The 12,235-nt window shown below is 38.1% G+C and overlaps 1 protein-coding gene across 1 annotated transcript in view; it reads right to left on the bottom strand.

The window, feature by feature from the left end:
* Window positions 1-12,235, bottom strand: part of LOC122815075 — a 3,014,144-nt gene that overhangs the window by 1,024,254 nt on the left and 1,977,655 nt on the right. The window contains exons 94-95 of the mRNA XM_044087319.1: window positions 11,845-11,916; window positions 10,048-10,083 (exon numbers count right to left, since the gene is read on the bottom strand). Coding sequence (XP_043943254.1) covers window positions 10,048-10,083; window positions 11,845-11,916 — 108 coding nt within the window. The remainder of the gene's footprint in view (window positions 1-10,047; window positions 10,084-11,844; window positions 11,917-12,235) is intronic.

The raw sequence follows: 12,235 nt of genomic DNA, 5'->3' as shown, positions 1-12,235 counted from the left end.
ATATCCTTCATTCTTTACAGACTACCTTGGTTGTCAAATGAAAATCCATAAATAAGTAAATAAATAAAGATGTAATTAATTAAAAGGCAACATTCCCCCTTTACTAGATTTTTAGCATCTCTCTTACAATCAGATTTGTTAGAAACTGTGGGGGAGTATTAATATTTGCTAGAGAGCCAATTATCTCTACATGGATTCTCTGTAACCCACAAATAAAATGTCATATTAGGATCATAGAATCATAGGAGGTTACTAGGCTAATCACCTAGCCAAGAGTTTATCCCCAAAAAGAAACCTCAGTCAGCATCTATTTATCAAGGCTGCACTTGAAGAGGGTCAGCGAGCTACTCTGATGTGTATGGAAAGTCTATTCCAGAAATAGGGCAGCCTCTGGGAGACAGACCTGTCTCTCCAGCAGGTTTTATTGATATTGCATATTAGATTCAGGCCTTTCAAGTGGGTAATTCACAAGGAGTTAGACTTATGGATATGGAGCATCACCACTTGGGCAGGGTCCAAGATTGCCTTGTAGGCAAGACATAGATCACCTCTGAATAATCTGTACGATACCAAGTAGAGTGACAGTGATTTGAGCCTGTCTACATAGGACAGGTTTTAGAGATTTTTCTGTGGCATTTCCAGTTGCTGCAGATGTTTGGAGAGGTACATACCAAATGGGGCATTATACTCAATTATTGGTCTAATGAGGGAGGAGTATGGAGAGGTAATAACCTCCTTTTTTCTGGATGCAATCTCTTTACTTATGAGATGAACTAGGTAAAAGGATTTTCTAATCACTGCCACTATATGATGGTCAAATGTGAGATTGTTATCAACCTGAGTATCCAGGTCTCTCACCACAGGTTGTGTGCTTAGGAGGTTGCCGTTGATGTGGTAATCTCTAGAGGCTGTGTTTTTGCCGAATGGTATGATGATACATTTTTTTTTTATTTCGTGTGAGGCCATGACTTTGGCACCAGTCATTAGTTGCTGTGAGACCCTCTTGTAGTATGCTAAAATCATCTGGGGAGTCAATGACAGCACCCAACTTACAATTGTCTGCAAACTTGGTAAGCCACAGCCTTTTGTCTTTGCTTGGACCTCTGAGAAGTAGACGCCAAATAGTAGGGGTCCCAGGACAGATTTCTGGGGAACTCCCCTAGTGACAGGTCTGCTATCAGAGGTGGAGGTGCTTATTTTGACCTTGAGGGTCCTGTTGGTGAGCCAGTTGGCCACCCACTTGATGCAATAGGGATTTACATCAAATTTTGTTAGCTTTTCGATGATGCCTAAGTGGGGGATTGTGTCAAAGGCCTTAGCCAAGTCAAGGTCAGCAGTATTTACTAACTTTCCTTCATCCAGGGCCTAAGCAAAATTATTAATTCATACTTTACCATACATCACCTTCCATGTTCCTGGATGATCAGGAAAGATTTCTATATGCACGTATTGAGCTACCCATAAATAAAAATACCTTTTTGATGGGTGACATTAACTAGCCTTTAACTAAATACAGCAGCTGTACCCTAAAGTTTGGTATACCTAATGATTACCTAATTATTCCTGTACTTGGTAAATGCTATCCCCCTTGTACAAATAGTTAATAATCCCATATGGGGTCAAAATCTTTTTGCCATCACATTAGTAACACTGTATCAAATTACACTATTCTTAAAGTATCCTCACATTTGGTCAATTCTAGCCTCAAAGCAATAATCTTCTTTAGGACATCTAAATCCACTATAGCAAACACTTCTGAATGTAAAAAATTAAAAAAGACAAACCTTTTAAAACTATAAGATTATCTCTCAACATTTAATTGCAAGGGTTTTGGTCCCCATGTAGCTTTAACCGTCACTTATGGCAATAACATTTACTTACTTTCATCTAATAAAAAGTATGAGTGAAGTGGTCCAATCAAAACCAAATGTACTGGGACACACAAAAATATGCCACCTTGGAATGCCAGCATTAGTAAGTTATGTGGTAAAAGAAAAAAATAATGAAGGTGTATTATAAATCAAGGTATACCCTCATTAAACTCTACATGAAAACTACCAACACCAATTAAATTTAGCATCTAAAGCTAGGGATAATCATAATTATATAAGATAATTATGAAGTAACACACAGCAATGTTCTGAATTAATTTATAATAGCACTCTCAATTCTGACCATAAAGACATTAATAATAATTTTATATTTGCAGATAAATTTAGTGCCAACTTCACACCATAAAAAGTCACTGAAGTTCCACAAATTGCTAAGTGTCTTCCAGTCTCCAAGATTATTATGGTGCATGTCCTAATTTTACTTTTTAATGCTAAAAATACCATATATATGGGTTGAAAAATATACCTGGTTGCTTAATTTATAACATGCCCTCTCTGAATCCTTTTAAATTGTTCAACTTAAACATAGTCACAGGATATGTCTTGAGAGATGGAACATCACCCTTGTTATGCCACTTCAAAAAGGGGGCTCCACTAAGGATCCTGTGTGCTACAGTCACATCAGTCTAACAAGTCTAATTGAAATTTATTATATCTGATTTCATAAGTTCTGATATTAAAAAAAAGCATATTGCTCTAGACCCGTAACAGTATGGATTTGTCAAAGAGAGATCATAACTACTTACTTTAGTAATCTTCTTCAGTGAAGTCAGTGAAGCTATAGATTGTGGCCAAGCAGTTCACATGGTGTAAATGAATCTCACCAAGACCATTGAAATTATTTCTCATGCTAGAATTGTAAATAAGCCTGAAGTACCAAATATAGATCTACGTTACAAGATGGATAACAAACTGGTTGACTTGACAGATAGAATTCATGTTGTTAAAGTAGCAAGTGTCACCTCAGAAAGCAAAGAAGAAATTATTGGTATTCCCCAAGACTCAAGTTTGATACCTATTCTATTCAGCATCTACTTGTCAGATGTAGAAGCCAGTAATTCAGATATATGGCTAACAAAATTGGCTAATGACTGCAAGCTGGGAAGGTTATTCACTCAGCATCGATTATCAAGTTACTTACTACAAGAAGGGCTAAACCATGCACAAAATGGCACCCCACTGCAGACTGATAGTCATCAGGGATCTCAGCACCACTATAGATAACCACTGTCATTTGTCCACTGTGCAGTAGGTTTAAAGCTCTATCCATATACTCCATCTTTTACAGACTAGTATCCTGTACTGTTAAGGACCCGTTCCTCTTTGATGTCCTACACATTCACAAAAGAAATGGGTTTAGAGTGGACTAAAGACTTGTCTTCATCAACAAATAAATAAGATCCACTGGAGGGACAAATGTATTACTTGATATTTCCTCCAACTCTGGAATAATCTAATGTTTCATATAAAACATAGGTTATAGGTTCATAGGTTCATACTAGGCTATCTGCCCGAGGGCATTTACAAGCCTAGCCCATAGTTTTGTGGCTTACGCCACCCCTTTAGTATGGGGAACTATACCCATTATTTTGCTGTGCCTCTGTTGAGCAGTGACACTGAGGTAATCCCTGGGGTATATCTGCGATCTCCCATCCATTGGTCAAGATTTCTCTTGAACAAGGCCAGCGAGGTGCTCTGCCTCACATATACCGGGATTTTATTCCACAGCATAGGGAGTCTTTGGGTGATGAATCTATCCCTCCAGCACGTCCTATTAATAGCCGTGTCGAGGTTTAAGTCTCCCGCCCTTGTGACTCTGACGGATCTAGATTTTTGAGGTGAAGCATATTCATCAAATCTGGGTTTGACATGGCCTTGTATGTTAGGCAAAGGTCACCTCTGAGCAAGCGTGGCGACTGAATAGAGCTGGAGTTCTTTCAGTCGGGCAGCATAGGACAGATGTTTGAGACCCTTTATCCTTTTGGTGAGGAACTTTTGTGGCCTCTCCAGCTGCTGCAAGTGTCGGGTCAGATACATTCCGAATGGGGCATTGTACTCAATCATTGGTCTGATGAGTGATGAGTATAGGAGACTATGACCTCCCTTGATCTAGATGAGAATCCCTTCATGATAAGGTGGGCAATGTAGAAGGTCTTCCTAACTACTTTAGCTACATGGGTGTCGAATGACAGACTACTATCAACCTGGGTCCCCAGGTCCCTGATAACTTCTTCTGTGCTCAGTGGATTGCCACCTATTTGGTAGCTAGGGGTAACCTTGTTTTTCGAAGGGTATGACTATGCATTTTTGGCATTTAACTTTAGGCCATGGCTCTGGCACCAGTTATCCATTTCTGTGAGACCCTTCTGAAGGATATCTGTGTCAGATGTGTTTTCTACTATGGCGCCCAGTTTGCAGTCATCTGCAAACTTTGTCAGCCATAACCCTCCTGTGTTTGCTTGTACTTCGGAAAAGTAGATGCCAAACAAGAGTGGGCCCAGGACTGAGCCCTGTGGTACACCACTTGTGACAGGTTTTGAGTCTGACATGGCGCCAGCAACTCTGACCCTGTGGGTTCTGTCACTCAGCCAGTTTGCAACCCATCTTGTGATGTGTGGGTTAACATTTAAGCTGATGAGTTTTTCAATGATACCCGAGTGGGGTATTGTATCAAAGGCCTTCGCCAGATCGAGGTAGGCTGTATGGACTGCCTTTCCCTCATCAATGGCTTTGGTGACTGTTTCGAAAAAGTCAACCAAGTTTAGAAGGCATGATCTGCCTTTGACAAATCCAAACTGGGATGGATCCAAAGTCTGCAAATTCCCTATGTCTTTATTTATGAGGTCCATTATGATCCTCTCCATGGCTTTGCAGATAAGGCTTGTCAAGCTAATGGGACGGTAATTTCCAGGGTCGGTGGAGGCACCGCCTTTGTGAAGTGGGACCACAGTTGCAGTGCGCCACTCCTGGAGTGCGTATCCAGAGGTAAGACTATGATTAAACAGCTGTCCTAGCTGTGGGTTTAATTCCTTGTTGAGTTCGTGGAGCACACAGCCGGGGACACCATCAGGTCCCATGGATGCTGTGTTTTTTGCTTTGGAGAGAGCAGTGCTCACTTGGGCGTTGGAGATGTTTGGGGGGCTGCAATCGCTTGGTATAGATATCTCTCCTTTTGGGGGGGGGGAGAAGTTTGCACTGAACCTGTCAGCCAGTATGTTGGCAATGTCTGTAGGATCAGTAATCTTCACATCATTTTGAACTAGTTCTGAGCATATCTGGGAGTTTCCTCCCAGGTTTCTAACATAGCTAAAGAAGGCCTTATGATTGTCTTTTGAGTCTTTAGCTATTTTTCTCTCAAAATTTGCTTTGGATGATTTTATGAGAGCTCTTAGTTTTTACTTATAGTGATCAAAGGTGTCTTACCTTTTAAGGATTTTGCTCTATCTTGTAGTAGCTTCCTCCTTTTGTTGTAGAGTTTGTTTATGGCTGGGGTCCACCAGACTGGATGCTTGCCTTTGGTACAAAGAGTCTTTGTTTTGCTTGGGATTGCCTTATCCATGCAGTCCTGCAGGTGCTGGTAGAAGGCATTTGTAAGTGATTCAGCGGCTTGAGTACTGTTTTCTGCCGGCTCGAGGGCCTTAAAGGAGACCACACTAGTCTTTAGAAGTGTGAAGTCGGCTTTCGAGAAGTTCTTTACTGTGGTCTTTTTATTTCAGGTGGGGTGGGATGAGGACCTCCAGCGAGATTAGTTTGTGATCTGATCTCACCAGTGAGGGGTATACTTCCGGTGTTGAACATTGTGCTCCCATGTTCGTGATGATGAGATCAAGTATGTTTTCTCCTCTTGTGGGGATGGTGACTAGTTGTTCCATGGCATTTGAGTTTATGAATTCCAGGAACTTTTGGGCTAGGGTGTTTGGGCTTGAGTAGTGTTCCCAGTCTATATTAGGGTAATTGAAGTCACCTAGTATGATGGTGTTTGGTGATACATTTATCGCCTCTAGTGTTTTCAGGAAGGCCATGTGAGGTTCCTGAGTTTGTGAGGGTGGCCTGTAACATGCTACAATTTGTAGAGCAGTCTTGCCTATGGTTAATTGCACCTGGATGGTCTCCGATGCATCGTGCGTTGCCACCAGTCTTGAGGTGTGGGTGTCTTTGATGAATATGGATACCCCACCTCCTTTCTTGGTATTGTCCGGATTTTGGGGCCGGAACGCATGATAAGAGGTAAAACCTGATAGTGCTGGGGTGCTCTCAGGAGCCTTGTACCAGGTTTCTGTCACTGCACAGACATCGATGTTCTCCATACTGAGAAGGGCCTCGAGTGCGTGCATTTTGAGATTTAGACTTCTGGCATTGAGCAGCATTACCCTTAGTTTTTTACCTTTTTTGTGTTCTAGGGTGGTAGGTTTAGAATTTGAGCCTTGCCTAAAAAAGGCACTATGGGGGTGGCAAGAGCCTTTGCCAATATCCGGAATCCCAGGGGTGACAGGTGCAAGCCGTCCCTTGCGAAGCAGCGTGGCTTGTCCAGCATGTCATCCCAGGCAGACAGACATTGGATCCCCTTTGAATGACACCAGAGTTTAAGCCAATTGTTAAAGCTGATCATCTTATCTCTGTATTGTGGCATCATTCTTGGTGAAGGTAGGATACTGCTCAAGGTCAGGGTCATACCTGCCTGGGCTACATAATCAGAGAGCTCCTCAATGTCTCTTTTCATGTAGTCCAAGGAGGTACGTCTCAGGTCGTTTACACCAGCGTGGACAATGACTGAGTCATATTTGTACCTGCTGTTGAGAGACCTGAGTGCTTGCGTTATGTGGCGGATTCTAGCGCCCGACAGGCAGCTTACTGTGACCTTCTCCTTACTCAGTCTGGTGAGCGGGACGTCAGTGTGTCTGACTATGGAGTCACCAATGACTAGTGTGTCTGGCATTGTGTTTGGCCTTAAGGGCTGTGACAGAGAGATTTCCTCATTTTTAAGGCAAACCTTGAGGTTTGGATCTGAGGCCTTTCTTGTTTTGATCTTCTGGAAGCAGGAGGTGCCCTATGATGGTGGGTAACCACAAGGGGATTATGGGCCATGTACATAATTTGCTTTGTAAACAGTATGAAGCTATGAAAGCTAACCAATGGGGTAAAATTGTTTATTTTTAATAACAATGTCTAAAATCCACCAAAATATGCTTGGTCTTTACTGAAATGACTCTAAACAATAAAAGATAAGGAGATATATTTCATTATCAGAAGTCCTATAATAAATATGTCATCACATTGCTTTAGTTAGGAGTATTAAGTCACATAATGTATAGTAACAGTCATCTTGATGCATTTTGCTTTGTTCTTTTTACAAGTTATGGGGAACAGTATTTTAAGAAAACTTTAAGCTGCTTCATTTGTTAACAAGGCTAATGAGGGGCTTTGTTGTATTTATTAACACTGACCCAATTAACATAATAGTCTGCTATTGTGTCTGCTTTATACTCACTATTAGTAGATGATTTTAATGAAACTACCAGAGCTCTCAACATGTCATAGGACGGTACTAGATCACTATGCTTTGTACAACAGAATATGCATCACAATACATTTATTGTGGAATACAAAACTTGTTAGCTGATAATCTGATAAGTAGTATAGACATCCTATTCATAGAAGTCTGTTCTTGCTGACAGTGTATAGCTCTACAATCTTTGCTCAAGTTGTGTAGATTTTAGAATTTGAATCAGGAATTGATCCTCATTTTGTCAAGAACAATAATTCATTGCTCTTGCAATTTATTCATTTTTTATAACTCTTTTTGTGAAATCACTTCAAGGCTTTTTCAGTTGTGTAATATAGTTTTGATGAAAACAGTGGAATGCATGCATTTATAAATCAGCCTGCTCTCATTTTGAATTATGTGCCTAATTCTTATATTTTTTTATATGAAACATTATGATGATGTTGTAAGTGCTATAGCCATGCATTTTCTGCTGATACCTTTTCTTTATGTTTTACATTTGATGTTTTTATCCTACTTCCTGTTATCACTACTAAGTACTACAAACCTGGATGAGTGAATAAATACCCCGTTACCAGGAGATCACCTGGACTAGGATGTAGACTACAGTCCACTTACACATTACTCCACTCATTTTGCAGCCTCTTCTACCTAAAGGAGGTACACAATTTGGAAAGGAAGAAGAGAAAATTTACATTGATTAAGCTTTCAAGGCTGATATGACTTCACAAATAGGACGTGTATAGGAAGGTAATGAAGAAGATGGGTTAATAGCCTTACTCTTTAAAATGGATACTTTATTATATTGTCTAAATGTTATGGAGTAAAGGGACATAAGTCTCGTCATGAGTTTATTAATAAATTAAGCATTTTATAAGGCAAATAATTTAAGGAGAATGTCTAAATACTATAATTTGATGGCAGAGCTGTGCATGCAAAACATAGCCTCAGTAAAATCTGTTCACTTGTTCAGTTCCTTTTGAAGATAAAACCATTATGCTCTGTTAGAGTTTGTAAAACAGTATAAGGCTGAGTGATAAAATAGCTTTGTATGAGTTTAAATCTTCTAGTATCATTTTTTTTTATTAACTCTCTCTGTCTCCAGGAAAGTGAGATATAACTGCTGCCTTTTTGCTACATACTGGATAAGGAAGGGCTGAAGAAAGGCAGGGAGAGAAAAGTCCTCAAGGATCATCTTTGGATTATTTGGTGGTGAGTTTGGTCATAAAGATGAGTTAGAGGAGAGGATCACTGCAGGTAGAGGCAAGAACACACAGGAACTGAAAACTATTTATTATATTTATTTAAATTTGTTACCGGGATAGTCCAACTGGTCATCAAAACCAAATCCCATTTTATCAGAGGCCTGGGGCAATAAGGTCCATGCATCAATATGAAAAAGACAAAGTACACAAAAGAGACAAAAATTACAATAATTTCCTTGTAGGATAGAACAATACAGATTAAACTTATTACGAAGTAGTAGCAAAAGCAGGAGAAAATCCTACAGGCTTAGAACTGCACTGATAGTTTTTTACACTTAAATATAGACAGCATATTCACCATTGATCAATTTTAAAAATCAGTCACATTTATATAAGTTGCATAACAGTATGACACCACAATAGGTATAATAGCTGCAATACAGTACAGAGCATAAACAGAAGTCATAGAGAAGATTTAACATGATTAAATTTAACATAGGTGATTTGTCTCTCTCCCATTCTAAATAAAACAGAAGAGTCTTTGTGGCTTCTGTTCAAGCAGCTTTATTTTATACAAAGACATTATTACTGACTTTAACTTAGATAACTTATATACAACTAACAACTGCGTTCATCCATCCTCTCACTGCGGCTGCTCTTACAAAATGGCACTAGGTATTGCACGTGTCTGGGATTTATACGTGTACGCACAGCTTTGATACGTTTCTCAAAGATACAGTACACTTCTATTACAATACGATCTACATGGTTGTTCATACCTGATTAAAAAGAGCATACCTGTAAACCCAAGAGGGAAGGGGTAACTTGTGTTTTGACAAGAAATCAACATAAAAAAGAAAAATGTGCACAGTCTTCAAGTGGTGTCTATAGCATCCCTTTCTGTTGCATCTGAGACATGTTAGCAGAGTATATTAATTACCTTCCCTACATATCACAAACAGCTAACACAGATTCAGGGACTGCATCATGCATTCATAATGTGATCCTGCCTTATTTTGCATCCATGTAGTGTAAAGGTTTGGAGCAGTGACAGTAATTTCCATAACAGAAAACTCATTATATTACATCTGATAGAAATTTGATTTTATTTTAGAGTTCTGCATGTTCTGTTATCTTGTGTTATACATTTTTGTCACATTTTCCCATTAAAATAGAAAGAGTTCATCTTATACTTACACTAAGTCTATAACATTCATAGGATATTAAGTCAATCATAGCATACCTGGAGAAAATATTATAAATTTATGCAAATAGTTTTGAATTTTGTTTTGCAAATTAATGTGTAATTAATAGACACTCTACTGACACTTTGAGAAGTGAAATGAAAGCTGAAAGATTTCTGTAAAGTGTGTTGTACAAGAAAACAGTTCCTTTAATTCTTGGTCACCTATTGCCCGACATAAGAAAATAATTAAAATGCACTTACCGCAAGTCCAGGAAACCCAGGTTCTCCAGGTTCACCCTGCGACAAAAGTATTTATTTGTATTACACATGTTTGAAAATAATATATCATAGTATGTATTGAACTTCTGGCTGTATAGATAGTCATATTTAAGTGTTTCATTTGTGTAATGCAGAACTTCATTTTGCAAAAGCACATATTGGGCTTCATTTTAATTCAGGCTATTGCAGGTTTCAAAATGAAACATTAACTTTTTGAAAAACAGTTATAAACAAATGAATATAATTCAATAACTCATTCTAATCACTGCCAGTGCTCATTGCAATATATTATTTTGTGATATGTCATGGGTTTTGAATCCAGTTCAACACATAGTCAGCTTTTATGAGATGGAGGCATAAATAAATTAAAAGTAGTACACCTTAGCTGAGAAAGAATCCATACAGAAACATCAGTTATCTTGCTGTCTTACTGGCAAACCAGTGAGCATGTTTTTTTTTTTCATTTGGATAAATATTCTATAGTATATATTTGCCAGTTAGTTATTCACTCAGAGGTTAGGAAAGAAAGAAAGGCAATAAAATGATTCCTTATCTTCTACTAAATGCATATAGCTACTACTCTTGAAAAAACTATAATTTTGCCTTGGATAAAGATTGGAAGGTAACAAACTACAGCATGTTTGAGAATGAAGACAGTACATGAGAACCACAAGTAAAAAAATAATATTAATGTGGACTGCTGGTCAAAACAGGTGCTGAGCAGTGCATTTACAGTTCTGCTGCAAAAAGGATATATAAGAGTGTGTGTGTGTGTGTGTGTGTGTGTGTGTGTGTGTGTGTGTGTGTGTGTGTGTGTGTAATCTCTAGAAATTACCAATTAAATTCAAAATTTCAAAACTGTTATCCTGAAATACCTTTTCTTGTACATAAGATGTTTTAAATAATTCACGTATAAATAAGCATATGTAACGTGTAGTAAATGTTATTGTATTCCTGAAGTGTAACATTTAGTTATTTCTGGAACTCTCATCACATTGGTTATAACCATACTACATACAGCATACTACATTGCCTATAATTAGAACTGTTCAAAATATCATTATGTATTTACCACAGAGCTGTATTTTCTTACATCCTCTATATTTTCAAATCACCACATTTGTCTTGCTCATTAAACAGATTACTAATTTAGAGGTAGCGTAATTATGGTCATTTAAATATGAATTATTACAACATTCAGCTTCACAGCAGTTCCAGCAAACAGATGATAGCTTTTTAAAAATAAATGCTATGCAAATGCCAACCAGTGAAATAGGAGCCGTTGGCTCTGAATTACTCCCCCTCCCCCCTCAAACACACACACACACACACACACACACACACACACACACACACACACACACACACACACACACGCACTCACTCGCAGACACACACGCACTCACAGACACAGGACCACCAACAGTAGCAATTTAGATAAAACTCATCTTCCTTGCCTAAATGTGTTAATATATTAAGATAAACCATTAAACATTGTTCTCATTAATCATAATGAAGAGGGTTAATGCATTACACAGAGCTTTTTTCAATTGGAATGGTTTAATCAAACTTCTTAAAATTTGTTTTCAGTTCTGCATTGTATAACTGAAAGTATGCAACTTTCTTAAGCAGAAAACAATTTAGATGTTCAAAGTAAATACAGTTGAACTGTGACACATTTTCATTTAAGTTTACATTACATTATTAGTTGTATGTTTTACAGAAATTATGGAAGCATTATATTTTACAGGATGAAAATGATTTATATCGATGACTTACCTTCTGTCCAACTGCTCCTCTTGAACCAAATTGCCCCATAGACCCTTTAGAACCAGGTTCACCTTTTACTCCCTGTATACAAGAAAGAAAAAAAAAGGATTTTAGAAGGTTGATATAGTCATCCACACTATACAAAATACAAAGATTTATCTGTCATGAAATTATTTAGTTATTTATTTGTCTTTGTTGACTAGGAAAAGTCCAACTGGGCAAAACCCATTTTCAGTGGAGGCCTGGGGAGAAAAGTCACACATTAAGTTTCTTATGATGTGCAGTTATAATTGTAGGGTAACGACATCTATGCATGAGATTATCTACATAATTATTAAACATTTTAAATGTTTCTTACATGAACATAACATTTTAACACAAAAAACAAGATATAAATGAA

This window comes from Protopterus annectens, chromosome 11.part0 (assembly GCF_019279795.1).
Source record: "Protopterus annectens isolate FY-2018-M chromosome 11.part0, PAN1.0, whole genome shotgun sequence".
NCBI lineage: Eukaryota > Metazoa > Chordata > Ceratodontiformes > Protopteridae > Protopterus > Protopterus annectens.
Note: the sequence above shows the minus strand (reverse complement) of the source record. Positions and strands in the feature narration are given on the sequence as shown.